The sequence below is a fragment of the Sphaerodactylus townsendi genome, linkage group LG03 (assembly GCF_021028975.2).
Source record: "Sphaerodactylus townsendi isolate TG3544 linkage group LG03, MPM_Stown_v2.3, whole genome shotgun sequence".
NCBI lineage: Eukaryota > Metazoa > Chordata > Lepidosauria > Squamata > Sphaerodactylidae > Sphaerodactylus > Sphaerodactylus townsendi.
This window is the reverse complement of record NC_059427.1, coordinates 98,679,239-98,702,165: the sequence shown is the minus strand read 5'-3', so window position 1 is coordinate 98,702,165 and position 22,927 is coordinate 98,679,239. Positions and strand designations below refer to the sequence as shown.

The 22,927-nt window shown below is 43.6% G+C and overlaps 2 protein-coding genes across 4 annotated transcripts; one reads left to right on the top strand and one right to left on the bottom strand.

Annotated features, from left to right (window-relative positions):
* Window positions 1-264: 264 nt before the first annotated feature.
* IL17B (interleukin 17B) lies at window positions 265-10,227 on the top strand. The gene is made up of 3 exons (XM_048487935.1): window positions 265-332; window positions 5,280-5,605; window positions 8,313-10,227. The coding sequence occupies exons 1-3, from the start codon at window positions 312-314 to the stop codon at window positions 8,557-8,559; spliced, it is 594 nt and encodes a 197-aa protein (XP_048343892.1). The 5' UTR covers window positions 265-311; the 3' UTR covers window positions 8,560-10,227.
* Window positions 5,659-19,544, bottom strand: PCYOX1L (prenylcysteine oxidase 1 like). 3 transcript variants are annotated; one of them, XR_007243787.1, is made up of 7 exons: window positions 19,200-19,544; window positions 17,175-17,381; window positions 15,617-15,791; window positions 15,228-15,439; window positions 14,888-15,028; window positions 11,389-12,104; window positions 5,659-11,284 (listed from the first exon to the last, which is right to left on the bottom strand). XR_007243787.1 is itself a non-coding variant. In XM_048487931.1 (6 exons), exons 1-6 carry the CDS (start codon window positions 19,324-19,326, stop codon window positions 11,446-11,448), a joined length of 1,521 nt encoding a protein of 506 aa, XP_048343888.1. In that variant the 5' UTR covers window positions 19,327-19,543; the 3' UTR covers window positions 5,659-11,445. The 3 variants fall into 3 exon arrangements, 2 of the variants coding, with proteins under 2 accessions (XP_048343888.1, XP_048343889.1); XM_048487931.1 differs by having other exon boundaries at window positions 5,659-12,104; window positions 19,200-19,543; XM_048487932.1 differs by lacking the exon at window positions 19,200-19,544 and adding an exon at window positions 18,950-19,001 and having other exon boundaries at window positions 5,659-12,104.
* Window positions 19,545-22,927: the final 3,383 nt, after the last annotated feature.

The window sequence follows — 22,927 nt, the reverse complement described above, 5'->3', positions numbered from 1 at the left end:
CCATCTCCTGGTCCTCTGTGCCTGGTGTTTAGATCTAATCAGGTCTGTGGACACAATGTGTGCCGACCCCAGGGAAACCTGCATGGGCAGCTGGGAAGCAGACCACGCTGGCTGTTGTCCCTTCTGTCAACAGCCCAGCTGGCACCGTGGAAACGTTTCTTGGTGCCAGGCAGGCCCACCTCCCTGGTGATGAAGAGATTAGGGGTTGTTGCTTTCCTTTTTAAAGCTCCCGGCCCATCTCCTTCCCTTCATTCTGCGGCAGAGGGAGGCATCTGCAGAGCCCTCACTCGCTGGCTCACCCACCCACTGAGATGGAGTGGGCTCCAAAACTGGTAGGTGCTCGGTCTGCTTTGTGCCTCTTTTATTTACTTTCTGTTTATTAATGGCCTGTCAGGCTTGTTTGCTTTTGGAAGTGTAAACTTTGCCTGGATAAGAGATTGCTTTTCAGTGCCTGGCAGGAAAAAGAGACAAAACAGTCTCCCAGAGAGAAAGAGAGAGAGAGAGAGACCATAAAATGAAGCACTTGCCCTCCTAATAAAGGGGGCAAGCTTGATAGGTCTTCTGTCATAAGAATGGTTAGCATATGTGCATAAGGCCCAACTTGCACACCCAGAATCTGCAAACACTGAGAAAGGAAACAGCTTGTCAAACAGAAGACTGCAGCTGTCTCTGGGCTAGCACATGGCAGCTATTTAAACACAGAGAGCTATCAAAGAGGATTGGGAGATGCAGATAAATGGAAGAGGCAAAGTATGAGAAGTTCATCTGGCTGGTCATCTGGTCTAATGTGTAGGCTGGCCATTGCCATGCATTTCACAGGGCTGGGTCATTGTTTATAAAAATGTGGTCCTGGGTGACTCTGAGCATGTGCAGAATCCCCCCAACAGTATGAGTGGACAGCATGGTTTAGTGGACAGATCATATACGTTGGGCTAGGGACAAATTAAATTTCTGCACAGTGCTGGAGCGAACTCAATTGAGTTAATCAAACTATCTCTCAGCCTAAACAGCCTTGCCTTGCTGGTGTGAGGACAAACTGGGATAATTGTCTTGTATGCTGCCCTCAGTTCGTTTTTGAGAAAAACCTTGATATAAATAATAAGAAAGACCGAAGGCAGTGTTGCTGAACTTTTGTGCTATCTTCTACTGTCAACTGGGCTTCTGCCCTTTTCAAATAGAGGGGGATCATGCTCCCCCCCCCCCCGCCGCCGACAACCAAATGGGGAAAAGCAGCAGTTGTCCAGAGCCAGGCCCTTAATAATACCCCCTCCTCCCCCAGCTGCCTGCTCTCGACCCCCATTCCTTCTCCTGCCACCAGAGGAATTGAAAAGGCAGCTTTGCAAGCAACCTGAGGAAGCAGACAGCAAGCACTGTCAGGCATTGTTGCAAGCTGTCCAATGGCTCAGAAGGCAAGATGGTCTTCCATGTGTTCACACCCATCTTCTCAGTATTTTTGCAAGTCAGCTCTACTGTTGTTTACTTGCTGCAAGACTGAGGAGCTAGCTCAGGTCAAAGCAACTTGTGGCAGCCATGGCTGCTGTAGAACCAGGGCAGTGAGCACAGTTGACGGGCTGAGGCTCTCCCACTGTACAGCAGTCTTATAGCTGGCTTTGGACATTTTATCTTCCCTCACACTAAGGCAGGGATGCCTCAGTTGAATTGACAGGGAACTGACACCTGATGGGTAACTGACACCTGAGACAAAATGGTAACTGGTGGGGGGAAGGGGGAGGATGTGTAGACACCACTGCCTATAGGCACTTAAGGTTGCCAACTTCCAGGAGGGGCCTGGAGATCATCAAATATTATAGTTTCCAGCATTACATTTCCAGACAATAGAAATCACCTCCCCTGAAGAACATGACTGCTTTGGAGGGAGAATTCTGTGCTGAGGTCCCTGAACCCTCCTCTCCCTTCCCCAGGTGCCACCCTAAAATTTTCAGGAAATTCCCAACTCATATCTGGCAACCCTACTGAGGCAATAGGACTGGAGTCCAAGGCCTGCCTTAAAGGGACAGCATAGAAGGAGGTACTCTGACTCAAGCTAAAACTTGCCATTATGGAGAGCCCCCACCCATCAAGGCCCTTACCTTTTTCAAAAGGGCAGAAAGAATGGGGTTTCTGCCTTCCAAGCCCTAACCATAACTTATATATAAATATCTTTAATAAATCGGAAGTGTGGAGCATAGAGGTTGGACTTTGTGGGGAAGCCCAGGTTCATGTTTATGTTTAGCTGTTGGACTGTCTATCCAGTCCCCAAACTGTTTTTAACTGTGAAAGGCTTGATCAAATATTCTCTGGTACTGGCACACGTGGCCTTGTATACATCTCAAAGGCAGCTGTTAACTACTGTATCAGAATTTCTTCAAGACTGGTTTTAGCAATTGTGAGAAACAATACAAACAACGTATTGTTGAAGGCTTTCACGACCGGATTCAACTGGTTGTTGTGGGTTTTCCGGGCTGTGTGGCTGTGGTCTGGTAGGTCTTGTTCCTAACGTTTCACCTGCATCTGTGGCTGGCATCTTCAGAGGCATATCACAGAAAGAAGTAACAGAGTAGTTCTCTGGAGGCGGAATCAAAGGCATTCCTCAGGTAAAGTGACCAGATTTTTCTTATTGTGGTATGCTAAGACGCTACAAGACCAAGACACTGCTCTGCGCGGCGCTCCCCGGTCAGGAAACAGGGGAGCGCCCCAGAAGGCACTGTGGCAGCCACAGTGCCTTCTGGGGTGCTTCCCTGTTTCCTGACTGGGGAGCGCCACCTCAAAAGGCAGTGTGCTGCTGTGGGCCATTGTCCCTAATCGGGACAATGGCATAAGCCCGGCGGGAAGCAGGACACTCTACGCAAAAGCGTGAGTGTCCCGCGAAAATCGGGACGGCTAGTCACCGTATCCTCAGGTCAATAAAAGCTGCACATAATTTGTCATTTTGATGGTTGGAATATTTTTCTGCCAGATGGTTCAAGACAAGGCAATGTTCGTACACTGACTGAGCCTTCTTAAATCCAATCTGTTCATTGTTCATGACAGGGGTCACCTATTCAGTTAATTTAGCTTTCCAGTTACAGATAACAAGCTGATTGGTCTGTGGTTGGCTGGGTGACTTGGGTTACCTTTTTTTATAAATGGAAATTATTGTTGAAGAAGTTCGATATAGTAGTAGCAGACCTGAAGAATCTATTTTCATAAAAATGTTGGCCAAAACGGGAGCCCAGGTGTCTGAACATCTGATGAATAATTCAGGAAGAAGTCCATCGGGACCAGGGGCCTTTCCTGATTTAGTAAGTTGGTCAAATGACTGCAAAATCTCTTCTGAAGAGAATGGAGGCCATTCAGGAGCTGATGTCAAAATCTCATCCTCCTCGACTAATGTAATTATAGATGTATTGCAAAACAATCTCTCAAAATGCTTAAGCCGTTTATCAGTTGAGATAGGAGATGTTAGAGGAGCTGGACTGAATGGAAATGCATGTGATATGACCTACCAAAAATTCACAGGATTTCTGTTAGACATTGTTTTAATTAATAACTCCCAATTCCTTTGGGACCATTGGCACTTCTTCTTATCGATCAACATATAGAATCTTTCCTTCAGTTGGTAGTATTCATCTGCGTTAGTTCTGGTAAAGTGGATCATTTGGTGGTGGTGTGCATTATGAAGTTTAGATCTGCATCAAACCAGTTGTTGGTGGTATACTTCTTGTTATACTTACTGGTGAATCTATTAGGTTGAGAGGTTTGATTTATGTATAATACTACTTTCTCATATAGTGTAATAGATTCAATAATTGAGGGATAATTTATTATGGAATTAAACAGAGTGTCTAACAAACCGATATGAAATACTTTATTAAAAAAGAAGTTCTAGATGTGTTGAACATTTTGATGGCAAAGCGTTTCTGGATGTATCACTCTTTATCTCCAGGATGTTATCTTACTGTTGGTTTGGATTGTTTTTTTTAATATAGAGATAAGATGGTCAAAGGTAAATGGTCACTTTCAGATCTACTAATTATCTTAAAACTAACAATTGATATAGCTAAGTTATTGGATACAATTGTGTAATCAAAAACACTTCTGCCCCTTGATGATATGAATGTGAAAGTTCCCGGATAATTGTCTGGGTGATAGCCATTAAAAATTAATGTATTGGTTCAGAGACAAAGATTCAATAATAGCAAGCCTGCTATGTTAATGGAAAGGTTACTTGATAATCTAGGATTAGGGAAAGGAGATGAGCTGGAGCTGCTTTCCACGATATCAGCAGCATTAAATAACATTATGTCATCCTGCCCTATTCTGGTGTTGGACCCAGATTAGTAAAATTTGATAGTTAGGCTGGAGACTCTCAATGTCATTCAAGTCTTTGTTCAATGTAATCCAATTACTGGTGAGAACTGAAATTTCAGGACTGGAAGGTAAATAAGTGTTTACAAAGAGAAGATTCAATTGACCCAAATTACAGAAAAATGCTTGCACCAAGGGTGGGCAGGATTCTAAAGGTGCAATTTGTAGATTCAAATTATGAGAGAATAGGCTGCTGCACAGTCCAGCTTTGTGGCTGGAAAGGTGTGTGACAACATTAGAGTGAGAAAAATTTCCATTGTGATTCATAGTTTCTCTATATTTGAATTCTTCAGTAAGGTGTTTGTTTAGAAGGTCCAGTTTGATATCAATGTTTTTCAAATTGTCCACAAACATTTGTAATGTTTTGGATATGAAAAAGGTTTCTTCCGATAATAGTTCTAATGTTGTAGGATTGTTCATTGAGAAAGAAATGTTAGTGGCTTCTTTATTCACTGGTGCAGCAGCTTTATATAAAGCTCCCACATTTGAGACTTCCTCAGGAGTAGAAGCAACGAAATCCTCTATCGCAGTTTCCTCCTGAATATTTACTAATTTGGGAGACCAGTCCTCCTCCAGCAAAGCAAATCTGTGGGTAAGCTCAAGGTCAGTTAAAAGTTCAAACATTTCAGACCAAAATTTATCTATTTTAGTTTGCTTACTTTGCTTCTGGTCTTGGGCAGCTGAGGTGGATAACCTCCACTTCCTAATATCCATTTTATTATTTTAAGTGTGAATTTGCTGGTTGCAGCCAAGTTCTCAGCTGAAACTGTAGTTGAAAGCACAGTTTGACTTATTTTGAAGTTTAGAGTTGAAAAAGGTTGTATAATTTCTTATCTAATCAGTAAAAAAGACCAGGAAGACGAGCACTCTTTGTCACTGCCAGCCGGGTCACTTATTATGACAGTAACCAGCTCACCTTTTATTTCTCCCAGCTTCTTTTCTGCGCATTGTGCATTTCCTTTGCATTAGATGCCACCACAGAAACTAAAGAACAAAGCAAAACTGCAAAAGGTAAAAAGAAAGGTTCAACAAAGGTAAAGATTCAACGCCTGAGGGCTCAGGAATCCTCACCAGACCCAGTGCTGAGGGTGAATCCAGGGGCCTCAACAGACTACACGCTAGTGGAGGATTACGAGCAGAGCATCCATGAGATGGTTAACCAGCTGAAAAATATCTCGGAGCCCCTGGACAGCAAGTGTCAGGTCAACTTGAGACTCTGGATGTCAAACAAGAGGAGTTTGTCTCCTTGGGCCTACAGGTGAGAGACAGCAAGACCAGGGTAACTGAACATACATACACACCAGCACTGCATTTTTATGTATTTGCTGCACAAAATTTATGCCTCACATTTTTGCCCTCTTACAAACCACAAGGCAATTAAGAACCAATTGAAAATACACATAATAAAACCACACCTTAGGAGCCCTTCTGTATAAGCTGAAAGTTGAAACCTTGCTTCATTTGCTTTCCAGCATGTTATTCAAACAATCTGGGTACAAAACCAATAACATGATAACCATTCCCTCTGCAATGGAGGTAGGGTTGCCAACTCCAGATTTGGAGATACCTGAGGATTTTAGAAGAGTTTATCAAGCAGATCTGAACCCTATATCTGATTAAGATCCACTTCATTCCTGTTTACTGACAGGAAGCTATAAGCTACAGAATCCAGTCTGGTTCCCTTACCTGCCCTTGGCACTGTTAACCCCTGATCTCAGTGATGGATTAGGTGTAGAAACAGCAGGGCTCAAATAGGATTGCCCACCTCCAGTGGGTGGGTGGAGATCTCCTTCTTTTACAACTGATCTTCAGGCAACAGAATCAGTTCACTTGGAGAAAATGAATGCATTGGAAGGTGGAATATATGGCATTAAACTCCACGAAAATCCCTCTCCTCCCCAAACCCCACCCTCCTCAGGCTTCTCTCCTAAAATCTCCAGGTATTCCCCAATCTAGAGCTGGCAACCCTAGCATGATGTTTGTGTGACACATTGGGGGATAATAACACTGGCTTCTCTTATGCTACGTTACACCTTTTTTCTGGGGAACTTCTCTTAAATTTCTAGTCTGGTGCCAAAAGGTTGAAATGGAACTGGGGGAAATGAGAATGCCATTTTAGATTAAAGTGAACTATTATTGTAGCCTAGGCCTGTGTTGAAATCCAGTTAATTTCTGATGTTAGTGTTGGATTTGATGTAGGGACAATGACACCCAAGTCCATGTTGGGGTGAACTGGGATTTGCAGAAGCCTGCAAGCTTGTTTTTAGTAGCTTGCTTCCTTTAACAAGCATTTATTTTTATTGCTTTTTTATAATTGTATGTTATTTTGAGCAGCAGTTTGAAGAGGCAGCATAGAAATATTCTAACAAAATAAATAAAATGGACCTGGAATGCTTTTGGGCCTGCTTGGGAGCCTCTAGGCCCTGTGTACATGAATAAAGTGATTAGCCTGGATAGACTCCTTTCCAGATAATCTGAGGAATCATTCAGGGACACTAAAGGTGTCAGAGTGGATGTGATTTATAGTCTGTAACCTCTTGAAAACTTTGGATGCAACTGTACATAGATGTTACTGATAATGACTTGTTGGCATTATCAGAAATTCAGTTGCATATGCCAAAAATCACCCCAGTTGTTGAGCAGGCAATGCCATTAGTTCAATAGGGACAACTGGTAATAAACTGTAAACATTAATTATAGCTGTGGAACTAACAATATGTTTTTAACCAATTGAAGATGGAGCCTACTCAGAGGTTAGCTTTCAGCTGGGGCATGTGTGTCCTGTCCCTTAAGTATGTTCACATCACTCAGAAAGAAGCTTACTCATTTCTTTACACTACTTCATTTTCATATTTAACACTGGCTAACCTAGAGAGTGAACCAAGAAAATACTGCGGCTTTATTAGTGGCTTAATTCTGTGATACTGACTCCTCCTGTGGTACTGTTAAAAGTTAATGTATGTGCTGTTTTCCTGCATGGGTCAGCCATGTCATTTTATGCTTCTTTCAAGAACCCTAAAATTCTGAAGAACCCAGAAGTATATGAAGTACAGTGAATGCTAGCAGGCCAACTAGTTTGTCTGCTTCTTGTTTCATGTCTGCCTCGAAACAAGGAGAACATCTTCCATACACTGTGTTCTCTCTGGCCAGGTAGTCTACTGAAACTTTGTTTTGTAAATTCTGTCAAGACAACAATTAGGGCTAATATAGAAGGGTATAAATTAGGGCTAATAAACCAGCTACAAACTCTAGTTTGAAATCCCAGTTTTATGCCAAGCATCTCCATTCAGTTACCATAACTGACCAGGGTTTGATCAAACCATGGTTTAATTAACCACAGTAACATGTTTTAATACACATATCCCTTTCTGTAGTTTTAACAGTGGAAGTAGATGCTAGTACATCATTTGAAAAACAGGATGTTATCCAAACTGATAACTGCAAAAACCTACAGAAACCCACCACTGGCACACACATTTCTGATTATTTTCAGGAGACCACCAAACGGTCTTTTATGTGTCACCACAATCCTGAGTGCATTTTTTTTTGCTGTCAAATCGTAGCCTACTTATGGTGACCTATAGGGTTTTCAAGGCAAAAGATGTTCAGATCATTTATTGTCAAATCATACTGTGGTACTGCCCTAGGAATCCTTAGCACTATACTGTGAATACTGTAAATACTATTCACTATACTGTGAATACTGTGAAGGTCATGCTTGCTGCAAAGGTTTAGTCATGCATGCTGCAAAAGTTTAGTGTAATCTTCTAGCTACATATCACTGATCTCTCTAGGAAGACACAGAATTTCAGAAGGTTTACTTTATGGTACATTAGGAGGTGCCTCAGTGGGAGGTTGTTGCAATTCCATTTTCCAAAGCCATTTGTACCAATGTGGCCTGTCTTTACTACCCATCTAAAACGAGCATGCATATTCTCATGTCAACACAATCTATATTATTTCAGGATTAACCATGATGCAGCGCGAATCCCAGTCGACATTCCAGAGGCACTCTGCCTATGTGCAGGATGCATCAATCCCTTCACCATGCAGGAAGACCGTACCCTGGTCAGTATTCCCATCTACAGCAAAATCCCAGTGCGCCGTCTGCTATGTGAGCGAAGCAAAACTCACAGGAAGAAGAAAAAGTGTCATAAAGAGTACAAAATGGTCATGGAGACCATTGCTGTAGGTTGCACTTGCATTTTTTGAGGACCTACAATGGGCAGATCTTCTGCCATCCTTGCAGCAGGGCCTTCTGCTCCCATCTGCCTGGTCTCCTTCTCTTGCCAGCTGGTGAGCTATGCTCTCTTCCTTGCTCCTTTTACTGTCACAATGAGGCAAGGTGGAAGTGCATGCACATGTGCTTTTTCAGAAACCAAAACTGCTTCGGACAGGACCCTTTTCTCCCATCACCCTCTGATAGCCTGGCACTGCCTCACACACACTGCAAGCAATCACTTAGGAACTTATACAGAGGTTTCACTACCCCAGTCATTATGCTTCTGAGTCCATAAGACAGGCCTCTGTAATTGTGTTTTTTACAATAGCTCATGATATTTTCAGAGGGTAGATGGTGTAGGTCTGCAGTAGAGGAGCTAGATTCACATTCAGTAGTATCTTAAAGATCAACATTTCAAGGATACGCTTTAGACAGCCAAAGCCCTGAAAGTCAAAGCTCAGATTGTACTTGATGAAAGGAGCTTTGACTCAAAAGCTTATACCCTGGAACTGTTGTTGGTGTCTGACATGCTACTGGACTTGAATTTAGCTCATGAAATGAATCCAGTCACACATTTTCCACTGCCAGCTGTTCTATCTGGCATACCTGCATGCTCAGGTGTATAGCAGAGAAGAACTGTCTTGGGCACATGGTTGATGGAGAAGCTGGAAGGCCTGCATCATAAATGCAGAGGGCTCAGTTGTGTAATTCTGCCTAACAGGTGGTTTTGCTTTTCTGAAGATCATCGTTGTGGGTGCTGACCACTCCGCTTACAAGTGGCTTTTGCATTTGGATTCTGGAGACCTTAATAAACTGTAACACAACTTAGACCAGAATAACATCAAGATTCCAAGAGGTCATTTATGACTCTGATGGAAACAGAAAAAATAAAACCCTTCTGTAAGAACCGCTGTCTATCTGCATTGACTCCTGAAGGTCAAAAAATAGTAGGCCATTCAGTTTCTTGATCATCCCCAACCCCCTGCCTTTCCTGCCAGTGTGGGAAAAGAGGCTGTGCTTGCTCACAGGGCAAATTGCTCTGGCATAGCTCAGGGCATAGCTCAGGGCATTGCTCAGGGCATAGCTCAGGGCAAATTGAGAAATGGGCATAGCTCAGAGCAAATCATTTGCAGAAGGTCCAAGATTCAATGCCTAGCTTGCCCCACTAAAGGATCTCGAGAGAACTGAGACAGATCTTTCCCCCAGACTTCGGAGAGTCACTTGCAATCTAAGCAGGCAATGGACCATTAACCTGATTCAATATAAGGCAGTTTTACAAGAACACAAAGGCTTTGTTAAGATGAAGGAAGTATTGGTTCCAGCTTGTGGAAGTCAATATCAAAGTATCTATTAAACAAACCAGGAAAGAATGATATAATAAAGTAAATATATTTTCAAAGGACTGACTTTTGTCGGAACTTCAGAACACCACTGAAAATAAATTAGTAGCCTCGAGTGCACTTCAGTTTCTTCGCCCATCCTAGAATAGCAATAAGTACTTTAAGTACACAGTTAAGGAACTTTATTGAAGGTTGAGAGTCACATGGCCAGCCTTTCCTGTCCTGCCTCTACAATGGAAACAGGAGGAATTCAGTGGCCAATTATTGTACTCAGGAAACAGTCTTGCTGTGTAACAATAAAGTGAATTCCTCACCTTATTTTGTAAGTACTTGATTCTTTTCTCAAAGCCTGATTTAAAAAAAAAACAAATCCCTGTAGAAGGCAGCAGATGGCTCTGTCAACAGCCTTCTTCTCCAGACTCTAAGAATGGATCCTGACTGCTTTGTGGCATTTGCCCCAAGTTACCCATTTACTGCAAAAGCTGTTTACTGTTTCAAGTAAGTATGGCATGACTAACGGCATGAAAGGAGCAGACAAGCCCCCAACTCCAGATTTATAGAATCAGCTGAGCCACACCACTGAAATGTAGCTCCCAGTCCTAACATTTTCTAATCTATGTGCAGTATTTTCTCCTAGCCAAGAGACAATAAAAAATTAATTTTATCACTTACATCTGGGAAGGGGAAATGCCCAGTTTTCCCAGAAACAGCAACAATATCTTTTTCCATGATGCACATAGGGGAAAGCAACATTAGACCAGCCATTAGTTGCAGCAATTGGATGTTATCAGGGCAGTGGTTATGCAGTTTTTATAGGTACAGACAGTAGGAGGCACGTTCACATTCGTCCACATTTGCACAGGCAGGAGACATCAGACCTGAGTTTTTGAAGGTACCTAAACACCTAAGTCAGGGCTCTCGCTGACCACAATTAAAGGCAAGCTTGTGGGAATTGGTAAAGGATTACGTTGCTTGGCATGGCAGTACAGTCAAGGAGCTACAAGATCTGTTATCAGACATATGCTCCTACTCAAAAGCGCCATTCCCTTTAGCACAGAAGCCTAGCCACATGAAGGGAGTTAAGCAGAAAGCAGCTGGGAATCAGGACTGCAGCTGTTGTGTAGGGAAATAAGAGATCCGATCTTCACATAGTTTCTTTGCAAAGGTGAAGCTTGCCAAGTGATGTACAATAGGCAATACATGACTGTGGCTCAGCAGCAGGCAACTGAGTATTGTTTTCCTGAAGAAGAAACCAGTCCCACTTCTCAACCAGGAATCAGCTTAGATGTGGTTCAATTGTAACTGGCTTAGATGCCTTCTAAGATTTTTCCAGGAATCGATAGTCTCCAGCAAAGGATTGCCATTAGCGCACTCTCTGCAAAAGAGAATGGAATGCACTTGCAAATAAATTCACAGGGATATATATCCAACCCTCCAGTCATCTCTCTGTTAAAAGCCCAGGGTATCCGTTCAACCCACCCTGCATCCAATAAAGGAGACGATCCTGAAAGTCTCCTCCAGCAGTGCCTGCTAGATTCACAGCTCAGTCTTTACTTTGTGCATCAGGTCTTTCTGGTCTATCTTATCTAGGTCATGATACCAGAAGTTGTAAGCTAAGAGGGCCACATTTTTGGCTGCCACAGCAGCCATTTCCACTGAGCTGGCTACCCACTCTATGCTGTTGAGGTAGTAGAGGTTGTCATGGAGAATAATGGGTGGAAGAGTCTTGGAAGATTCATAAGAAGGATTTGCCTGCCATTCTGTCACCTGGACAGAATAATAGGAACGGAACAGCATCTTCAGCTCCTGCTTTTCCAGGGGATTCTGGGAGTGCACTCTCCACACAGCAGCCTCTTGGGGTTGTTTCCGTCGGAAGGTACCAGATACGTTGACAGGGCAAACATTATCCATGGAATTGAAGAAGAGGGCTGGAGTGTCTGTGGTGAGGACACTGGTGAAAGGGAAGAGCTTTGGATCACCAAAGCCAAAATAAGAGGAGTTGAGATAGCCATGGACTATGGAGGTGATCGTAGTGTGAAAAGTGCCTGGAAACTCAGCAACAGGAGGGTCAAAGTTCTGAAAGGTGATGTTGCTTTTCTTATCATGCAGTTGTGTGGCAATGACCACTATGTCATAGAAACTGGAACCTTGGCCTTCTTCATCCTCATAGTGCACTTGGTAGAAGTTTTTTCCTCCTGGAAAGAGACAGGAGAGAGAAAATGCAAAACAGTAACATGAAAAGGACAATAACCACTGTCTCCAGGTGTGGGCTTCAGAGGAGCAGTGGGGACAAACACAAAACTCCAGAGGGTGGTGAATTTCCCTGAGTCACAACTCACCCAAAGTGCAATTCATTAACCAGATCCCCTCTGTGGCTCCATCATGACTTGTGGGTTTTAATTTCCAGACCCTGCTCAGGTGTCTTCCGCACAGGGATGGGGTTCTGCATATAAAGCATCAGGTTCCATAGAGACAGGTTCCCTGCAACTTCCCTGCCCTAAATCCCCACGGGTGGCCATGCTCCTTCACTAGGCCTTGTGCAATTAAAAAAAAAGATAGTAGGAATACAAAATGGCTATGTTGACATGCCACTGTAATTATAGATGTAGCAAGTTCTCTGAATTACCAGCTTTCATTTTAAAAAAAGAGTTAAATCTCTAGCACCTTTGATTGCAAAGATATTGCTTTTCCCTTCTATTTCGCCAAGGAAAGGAGTTAAGACTGCTTTAAAAAAATGAAATCTGAAAATCCAATTAACTTGATACACCTGTTTTTGAAACATATAGTAATGTAATGATGTTTTAGTGCTGATGGTTTAAAAAGTTAAAAGCCTTCTGGTGATGGGGAGAGGAAATGGCTGCTGTGGTGACAGGGTCAGGGAAAGTGGCTGCCAAGTTTGCTGGGAAAATCAGAATCTTCCCACCCACACAGCAGTCATCTAGATTTTACTACACTTTCCCCCCCAAAACTTTGCAGAAAAAATAGTTTGAGAAAGTGTACCATGAAAAAAAGTGTGCCATGATGCTGAGGGAAAGCAAGAAAAAAAATCAACTTCCCAAAGCACTGAGCTTGAAGCAGATAACCCACGCAGAAGCCATCTCAATTAGCTTGACAAGCCACAAGAAACCAACAGGGCACTGTGGAAAAGTGACACATGGGCCCTAATCGAAGGATGAAATCAGGGATTTTTTTCCAAGTATGGTAAAGGTAGTCCCCTGTGGAAGCACCCATGCGGTGACGTCTCAACAGGACGTTTACTAGGCAGACTATTACTATCCATTTCCTAGGCAGACTATCTTTACCGGGTGGTTTGCTATTGCCTTTCCCAATTTTCTACACTTTATTCCCAGCAAGCTGGGTACTCATTTCACTGACTTTGGTAAGATGAAAGGTTGAGTCAGGTTTAAGTCGGCTACCTGAACTGCCTTCTGCTGAGATTAAACTCATGTCATGAGTTGACTGCAGTGTTGCAGCTTACTATTCTGTGCCAGGGGGCAGAATTCTCACTTTCAATGAACCCAGTGTAAGGGGATGCTATGCATGGTCAAAGACTTACAGTAGAATTGCCCTATGGAAGGAACTGTATGGTAGGACGACGCTGCAGCCTTTTATTTGAAAAAGTGTAAATTAACAGAATCTGCCAGACTATATCTACCATTTGTGCTTACAGTAAAGTACAGCAAAAGGGTTACCCGCAGAGATACAACTGGGAGTTTGCTGGTGGTTTCTAGCTTGAGATTCAGCAAGCATGAGACAGAAGGGTGGCAATGACATGAAATGAAATGACATGGACAGCTGCATGAGAATGATTGTGCGCTGGTCACTAAATTCCCTTACAAAAAAATATTCTATCTGTCAGACTTGGTCAGCTACATTTACAGAAATCAATGACAATAGTGACAAATACAGCATCCTAAGGAAAGTACTGCATATTCCCAGATAGAAATATTGAATGCTGTGTGACAGAAAATGCAGTGTCCTTGCAACAGAAGAGAAACCTGGAGGACAGATGCACAGACTCTAAACACGACATCGGAAACATCCTCCCACTTATTATACAATCAAACAATCTCCTGGAAAAAACCTAAGATGTGTGAACAGATGAGAAGGCCCTGAGAGCTTTGCTCCCATCTGACCCCCCTCTGGCTGCTTCCTTGCATGCATCTTCAAGGCACACGTATGGAAATGTAATGTTAGAAATGGCTTTTTATCTTGGTCACTGACACGAAGGCAAGTGATGGAACCAGCAACCAACCATAAATAACAAGGGGCTGGACCCATCGGAAGAGGAGGCACTGGCAGAACAGATCTTTCCCTGCCTTCCCTTTCCTCAACCGGCCTGCAGTTTGTCCTGAAATTCCTCTCTGAAGACTGGCAAAGCTGTGCAAGTAAGCACGCTGCAGGATGGGTCACAATAGCTACAAGGGAGGGATCTAGGAATATCACTGAGAGCTATGAATGGAAGGGGGGGAAAGAGGCGATTTTACTTGCTTCTGCCTTGCCACTGCAACATCTGGATCATGCAGATCATTTTGTTGGTTGGGCTCTGCTGACTCCACAAAAAAACGTTCACATGTGAGGTAAAATAAGCAAGCGTGTTGCAGTAGCATGCACAATGCATGCAAATTCCAACCACATAGCACTTAAATTCCAATTCTTCCTTTAAGAAAAAAATGAACAACCTATACCCGTGGTGGTGAACCTTTGGCACTCCCGATGTTATGGACTACAATTCCCATCAGGCCATGCCAGCACGGTCAATTAACCATGCTGGCAGGGGCTGGTGGGAATTGTAGTCCATAACATCTGGAGTGCCAAAGGTTCGCCACCACTGACCTATACTGAGGCCACCTAAACCAATATTGTCTACTCTGATCCATCATGGCTGTCCAAGTTGTCAGGCTAAGACAAATATCTTGCTCCCAATATCATGCTGCTCCTTGTCCAGAAAAGGAAAGAGACATATTGTGCGGCTCACCTGAATTGTGCAGGGAGATCGCAGTCACAGTGGCCTGAATTACGTTGCCTTTGGTTAACTTCAGCAAACCTGAGCACACCAGCTTGTTGCCACCTTCCACAGCCCACATGTTGCCTTGTGCTCCTGCTAGTGACATGGCTCCTGAAGAAAAAAACACAGAAGAGGTGAGTGTCAACACACCAAATGGGCTGCAGTCATGCAGTACTGCCCGTCCTGCAATGTTCCTGGTCTGCTCAAGTTGAAGCCTATGGGAAGGGAAGAACCATATAGTTGAAGAGACCTCAAAGGCCATCACGGATCTCCCTTGGTGGTTTTGGAGAACGATGAGAGTAGCACTCACCTGCAAATGCAGGCACCAGTACGGATTGGCCATAACTGGCACGCAGAATGGCCACAATGACGTCGTCAATGAAGCGCTGTGTGATGCCCACCTCCAGCAGGGATTCTGCCACGGAGCGCTGAGTCATGTTGACAAAGGCATCACCACCCAGTGAATGTAAGAGTTCCTCTAGGCGAGAGAATGAATAGCCATGAGCCTGGTACTTGTAGATTCTGTGAAATACAAAAACAAGAAAAATTGATGCAGTGGGGATTCCTTTCAAGAGACCTCAAGAACCTCCAGCATATTCTGCATTTTTTTCAGCCTGATTAGCACATCATTTAGGTCCAAGTGGAAAGCTTGCCAGTTTTCCTTGAGCTCCTCTGGAAGGATTACATCCTGCTACATACCTCATGAACTTCTCCATTACCTCCTCCACCCACATCTGTAGACGCAAGAAGCTCATGCCGTAGTGCCACCAGAGTCGAAAGAGGTTCAAGAGGTACCAGTCTGTCTCCTCCAGGACAAACTGCTCCCCATTGAAGACTGCACTTTTCCCAGCCACTTCTCGACGGTGCTTCAGTCCTGTATGAACAGACAATGAGATACACAAAAAAGACTTTATTTTTCATTTGTAGCTGGGGTGCTGAGTAACCCGCCTTCATGTCCATGTTCTTTCTCAGGCTATAATGAAAACAATCAAAATCTCTGACCAGACAATCACTGGTGCAGGTGAATATAAGTAGGTTTTCCTGAAACATCAAAGTTTGACACCAACTTAGATCCAGAGGAGAACAAAAATGCCAAAATTCAAATTTTACCACCTTGGCTCCAGTTGCTCCTACCCAAGTGGCTAGGTGCAATATAACAATCAGTGGGGCCTTGTCCCTTGTTTTGAGGGCACAAGATGGTTTGGTTTGGTTTGGTTTACTGGATTTATATACCACCCTCCCCCAAATGGGTCAGGGCCGTGAACAACAGCTGCAAAATAACAAGAACAATAATCATAACATTCTGTAACAACTAGCAGAAAAACATAACATCAATAAACATGGAATAATTAGCATAGCATTCTAACACAACATTCTAAACAATAATAAAGATAGCATTCCAACATTGGATTTACAGCAACAAAGCATCAACATTACAACATCATAGCATCACATAACGAACATCAATAATCATAACATAACATCATAAATTATATAAGCAACAATGCTCATAATAACAACACTCCTAGCAGCATAAAGAACAATAATAAAGTAGATGGCAACTTTCTTCTCAATAACATGCTACAAGACCCAGCCAAGAGGGAACAACCATCAGTAGAGAGAGTTGCAGATCTCTACGTTAGATGCACTTCGCATTAATTGTCCACCTTGGTGCCAAGTGTGTATCTATTTCTGCTGCTCTGATACTATATACCTGCGCTATACCAACACAGATCCTTGAAATTTTGTCCCTTTTCCTTCTTTTTACAAGTATCATCTGGCAGTTACAGTCCACCCACCCCTTTCCATCCTGAACTTTACAGCAGAGGATTATCAAAGTTAAATGGTTAAAGTTAAATATCCTATAGTGTCCAAGATGTCTTTTAAAAGGGAATGAGCGCGTAGCTTCTGCAGGGTTTCTGAGACTTTCCCTAGCATTAAAAGCTAAAGGGCTGCTTTTTCCATCTGTGCCTTTGGAAATCCTCACAGTTACCACTTCTCTAAATCATAAGCTAATGTGTACTATTCTCAGACTGCAAAGAACTCAAAAGGTAATGAAATTCAGCCTTCTGTCTCAACACATAATTTACCAAGCTCCCTTGATACATAACACAATCATTACAATCCTTCATCATATACATTCTTGTGAAAGTCAAAGCAAAAAGAACCAAGATCCACTATACCACATACACTTACAGGGCATGACAAGAATATACTAAACCTTAAGCTAAAGTTCATCAGCTGTGCTGACACTAACCCAGCAGTTTAATGAAGTCTTGCATGTGCAAATTGAGGGAGTGGATGGAGGCACCTCCATTTTCATACTGCTGTTTGTTGACAGTGACTGTGGCCAGGCGACCGCCGACAGTGTCCTTTTCATACACATCCAGCTGCACCTGTGGCCCAAAATGCTGTTGCAGAAAGTAGGCCACTGAGGAGCCACCAATCCCAGCTCCTATCACAGCTGCCAGGGAAAAGAGGAGAAACAAGTATCAGACACCATATTGATAGTCTAACACTGGACCATTTGCCCTACCTTGTTTGAGGACAATAGGACTGGATAACCAATCAGTTCTTGAGACAGACTTTGTACAGTGCTATAATCAAATAGTTTTCTATTTTTTGCAATAAATTTAAACATAAAAACAAAATAGTTCTTGTCAAGTGGGAAGGATACCATAAAATTATCGAATGCTTTTCCAGCTTAGTCATTTGCAAGATTTATATGATACAAAGAAGCTGGGAATGTTTTGTTGTAGGCCATGAGATACTTTGAGCACATGAATATCTCACCACAGTTGAGTTGCTCTTACACATATACGTGCTAGATCTCACCTATTCCACTTGATGCCAAATTTGGCATCAAACATTGATGACCACTGCGGGCAAATCCTAAATCTTAGGCCAATTTTCATAACTCCTCCAAGATAGATTCAGCAAAATGAGGCACAGCAAGTAGTCGTGCTATTTTGTGACAGAAAATGAGCAGGAGTCATGTGCACCTTAAGGACTAATCTATTTTACTCTAGCATAAGACTTTGTGGTCAGTTGTGTGGTTAGTCTTTAAGGTGTCACAAAATTTCTGTTTATTTTTACAGAACACAAAATATCTGTCATGAATGATTTCAAGATTTGATTGATTCCAAACCAGGAGTCATGGCAGTCTCTTGCAGCAAAATCAACAGTCTTGTGACACCTTAAAGACAATAAAGTTACTGAGGCATAATCTGAGGCTTGAGCCCTCTTTGTCAAATAGGTGATAAAGTCCCCTATGTAATGGCACTAGACAGTATCAAGCAAGGCAAAAATAAATCCAGTTGGTATAGATGTGACCCTGTCTAGTGACCTACAATTATAGTAAAAGCAATGCTATGAATAAAGATGAGCAATTTCTTTCTGTGGTGAACAAGGGTTTCCTGAAACAAGTTCTATGGTGTCAACCTCCCAGGGTTTTCCAAATGATCCAAAGAAAATATCTTGGGGAGAAGTTATGTAATAAATATATTTTCATTAAGCCCATCCCAAGTTGTTCAGTTCTGGAGAACTTGAAAGTTTGTACCCTTATTAGTGTTATTTTGCTTGGTTTTAATATCAGACAACATTTCATTTCTGGATTTTCTTTTAATCCACAAAGCTGCTTGGAATTTCTTCCTCTGGAAAACTCCAATGCAAAGCCACTAAATTAATGAACACACAGGGCAGTGTAGAATTTGGTCTCAACAAATCCTGAGAACATCTAGCTCAGCACAGAAAGTTACAGTCCATCTTGAGAAATTTATTTACACTGTTGAATGAATCATTCATCACCGGTAACCAATAGCCTGGAGTGGAAAGAAGGCGGCTGTCATGGAAGTACAGAAGCACAGGGATGCTACAGAAGCAGAGGGATAGAATGGGGGCATCTGTGAGGGCACACAGATATTTACCAATAGAGGGAAGGGAAGCACACACAGATTCATTCTAGAGAACAACGAGCTTTGTGTGCATGATTTTTTTAAAAAAGTATCCATGGAAAAATTGCAAAGAGCATACTGGGAGCTGTGCACCGCAAGAAATTGATGAATGCCATTCATCGCTGTTCTGCAGCATCTCACGACTAACCAAACCAGCCTCCTCTTCAGAACCACTAGTAGCTTTTCATCACCCGTGTGCTTTTCGACAACTCTGTTATCTCCTGCTGTTCCCCTCTTGCCCTTCTCGTCCCATTTCAGGAGGCCTCGCTTCGAGCACCAAAATCCGAGCACCACGAACTAGCGCGCGGGGAGGAAAGAGCACCGCCTACCTATTTTGCCAGGCGGAGCATCCCCTGCGGCAGCCTCGGAGGACGCAGTCCTCATCACCCCTGCAGCTACAGCTAGAGATATCAGAAATCGGGGTGCACAAGGCAGCCGGAGCGAGTCTGCCATCATGGTGGCAGTGGGAAAGGAGGAGCTGAACGGAGGAAGAGGCCGTGCCTAGCAAAAACGAGAATGCAAAAGGCCGGGCGGGTGTGCAATTGCACCGATGCAACAAAGCTGCAAAACTGGATCGCTCGCCCGGCCACGTGACCGGGATACTCTTTGTATGTTTCCACGGCTCTGCGAGGCGCCGCAATTCACGAGGTACCGGAGGGGAGGGCACCCGATCGAAACAGCTGATTGGCTGCGGCGCGTTCTGCCTCTCCTTTGTCTTCCGTGCCGCGAAGGTCTCCGTGCTTAAAGAAACACGGCCCAATTAGAGCACAGGTACCCCTCACTAAAGCTGGTTTGCAAACTTGACTCCCTGGTTTTCTTTTGCCGTGCGAGGCCCCTAACCCACATTATTTGGTTGCAAAGTGGCATCTAGTTCACCAGGATTGGCTCCCTGTTGGGCGGGCACAGTAAGGGGAGGACTGGTTGGGGGATCAGGGATACTTTGCACTCTAAGTGGGGAACGTGCTGAAGGAATGACAAGAATGCCCACTGGGGAAAAGGGATTCCTATTGTCGAGGGTCTTGACCGGAATCAAGTGGCTGTTGTGGGTTTTCCGGGCTGTGTGACAGTGGCGTGGCAGTTTTTGCTTCTAACATTTCATCTGCAATTATGGCTGGCATCTTCAGAGGAAAAGGGATATGCCTGAAGGCCCATCAGGTATTGTGGGAGCAGAGGCGTAGCTAGGAAAAAGGGAGCCCTGGGCAAAATCTGAATTTTGCACGCACACACACCCGTGTAGGCAACTGCTCTCCCCCACCAGACCAAACAATGATTTTTTGCACCAGGTCATTTCAAAGTCACAATCACATTATAGAACATGCCCTAACTCACAAATCCGAACATAGCAATGGTCCATGCATGCCACACAGCGGAAATAATTTTTTTTATGTTTTAAAAATGCTTTAAAAACGTTTATTACTGCTGTGAAAAACTATAAAAATAAAATAAAAGGACCGAAAAAGGCACTTTCGAATGGCTTTCATTTGTTTTCCTGTATGACATACCAGGGCGGAAGCAGCATCAGGCTTGGTATATGCAGTGACTGAGGTAGTAACTTTTAAATTTTACACAAAAGTCCTTAAGGCATGCGATATAGAAGGGAATTCAACAATTGGTACAAAATCAGAGTGAGGGGGAGATAGGTACAAATTGCCTAGGAGGTGATAAACCCAAGCAGAAAAGTCGATTCACACAGAGCATCAAAAATGCTGCCAAAAAAAGATTTTTAAGATATGGCCAAAATCCATAGGTTTCAAGAGATTGTTCTAGCAACGAGTATGTACTCGGTGTCTTTTTTTTAAGGGAGCAAACACCACTTCTTGAAGAACTTAATGTTGTCCTATCTAGTAGCACACATACAATAAGCAATTTGTAATTTCCTAAAGTCTGTGCCAGGGAGCTGTGCTGGGGATGTGGGGGGGGGGGAAGGCTGGGAGAGCTTGCTCTGCCCATGGATCCTACAATCCATGCGGGGGGGGGAGACCATGGGCAGGGAGGTGTGCTGGGGATGTGGGGGGGGGGGAAGGCTGGGAGAGCTTGCTCTGCCCATGGATCCTACAATCCATGGGTGGGGGAGACCATGGGCAGGGAGGTGTGCTGGGGAATGGCTGGGAGGCTGGGAGAGCCCATGGATCCTGCAATCCACAGACAGGGAGGCTTGCTGGGAATCAGTGGGAGAGGGGAGAGACAGGGAGAGCTTGCTCTGCCCAAGGATGCTGCAGTCATAAGAACATAAGAGCGAGCCTGCTGGATCAGATCAGAGTCCATCTAGTCCAGCACTCTGCTACTTGCAGTGGCCCGCCAGGTGCCTTTGGAAGCTCACATGCAGGATGTGAAAGCAATGGCCTTCTGGAACAAGGAGGCTTGCTGGTGATGTGGGGAGGAGAGACTGGGAGAGCTTACTCTGCCCATGAATCCTGAAATCCAGGGACAGGGAGGGTGCTGGGGATAGCAGGGGGAGGAGGTTGGGAGAGTGGGCTTAGCCCACTTGGAGACAGGCAATGACAAATGATCTGCAAACATCTCTTGCCTTGAAAACCCTACAGGATCAGCATAAGTCATCTGTGACTTGACAGGCACTTTCTACCACCACTAAGGAAATACATGAAAAAGCAGCTCTCTTCAGTGAATGGGCCTATTTGCAAGCTGTTCCTCACAATCAAAACTGCCAAGAAGCAGGGATTTTTTCTGCTCATTCAGTATGTTTGTTTCAAGTTTATCTACTGCTTTTAAACAAGCAGGTGTTTGGGACAGAATTTAGTATGAATGAAAGCTTCAAGTGTGAATTTATATGTAAATGCCATGACTTAAGTATGTGTGTAGCTAAAGCGACAGAGCAATTTATCTGTGAGCTACAACAAATACCTGAAGAACATGGCAGAAGGGGATTTTACATAATCTTTATCACTTTGGGGGCATCTATCACTAGAGTCCTGGCCTTGATGGCCCAGAGTAGCCTGATCTCCTCAGATCTCAGAATTTAGGCAGGACTGACCTTGGTTAGTACTTGGTTGAGAGACCACCAAGATAGTCCAGGGCCGTGGTGGCGAACCTTTGGCACTCCAGATGTTATGGGCTACAATTCCCATCAGCCCCTTCCAGCATGGCCAATTGGCCAAGCTGGAAGGGGCTGATGGGAATTGTAGTCTATAACATCTGGAGTGCCAAAGGTTCGCCACCACTGGTCCAGGGACACTACGCCAAGGCAGGCAATGGCAAACCAACTCCGACTGTCTGTTGCCTTGAAAACCATACAGGGACTCAGTAAGTGGGCTGCAGCAGTTTCTACCACCATCACTAGAGATGTATGAGTTACCCCATACCCATGCTTTACCTGCATCAGCTTGCCAGCTGTACCATTCAGCCACTATCAATAATAATGTCTGACATAGTCTTCACATCGCATATATTATCACAGCCTCCCACTAGGTATAAGAAGTAGGGCAGTACAGTTATTCTCATTGCAGAGCTGCATGTCTGCATGTCTTAGGGGAAAAACAGGTATACATAAGGTTATCCAGCTGTTTTGCATTATCAATTGCTTTGGATATCTTGATAAAAAGCAGCATACAAATGCATTAAATTCTTGGCAGTCTGTTTCCTTCAATGTCACCTCTTTATCATCAACATTTCAGCAGTTGCCTTCTGATAACCTGGTTTCATTCCAACCCTTTTGACTTCCACGAGATCTGAATCCTGATTACATTCAGTAGGCCAATGTAACTTCCGTGCTCAGCAAAAAAAACAAAAACATTAGAGGCAGGAAGAAAACTTCAGAAGAGGCAGCTATTTAATCTGTTGTAGCAAAAATGATGAATGATCCCACTGTAAAAGTTTATGATAGTATAACATATAAGCAGTCCAAAGCATGCAAAGAGTGGACATGGGTCTCCAGATCACTTATTATTTAGTACTGAAGAAATTCAGTATAATAAAGTACCTGTTGCCACTGACACACCTATAAATACTTAGAAGTCAAAGGTCCTTCTCTTTAGTAAAACAGACAAGGAAATATAAGTGGGTAGTAGCAGGTCAATCTGTAGATTAAGTAGAGCAATTT

Bases quoted from the DNA above. Each gene is read 5' to 3' on its own strand.
- IL17B (XM_048487935.1), top strand. From the start codon at position 312: ATGGAGTGGGCTCCAAAACTG. The intron at 333-5,279 runs GTAGGTGCTCGG...TATTTCTCCCAG, and splicing joins TGGAGTGGGCTCCAAAACTG to CTTCTTTTCTGCGCATTGTG. The intron at 5,606-8,312 runs GTGAGAGACAGC...ATATTATTTCAG, and splicing joins TTGTCTCCTTGGGCCTACAG to GATTAACCATGATGCAGCGC.
- PCYOX1L (XM_048487931.1), bottom strand. From the start codon at position 19,326: ATGATGGCAGACTCGCTCCGGCTGCCTTGTGCACCCCGATTTCTGATA. The intron at 17,382-19,199 runs GTAGGCGGTGCT...TTTCCCTGGCAG, and splicing joins TGCTCCGCCTGGCAAAATAG to CTGTGATAGGAGCTGGGATT. The intron at 15,440-15,616 runs GTATGTAGCAGG...TGTATTTCACAG, and splicing joins GTAATGGAGAAGTTCATGAG to AATCTACAAGTACCAGGCTC.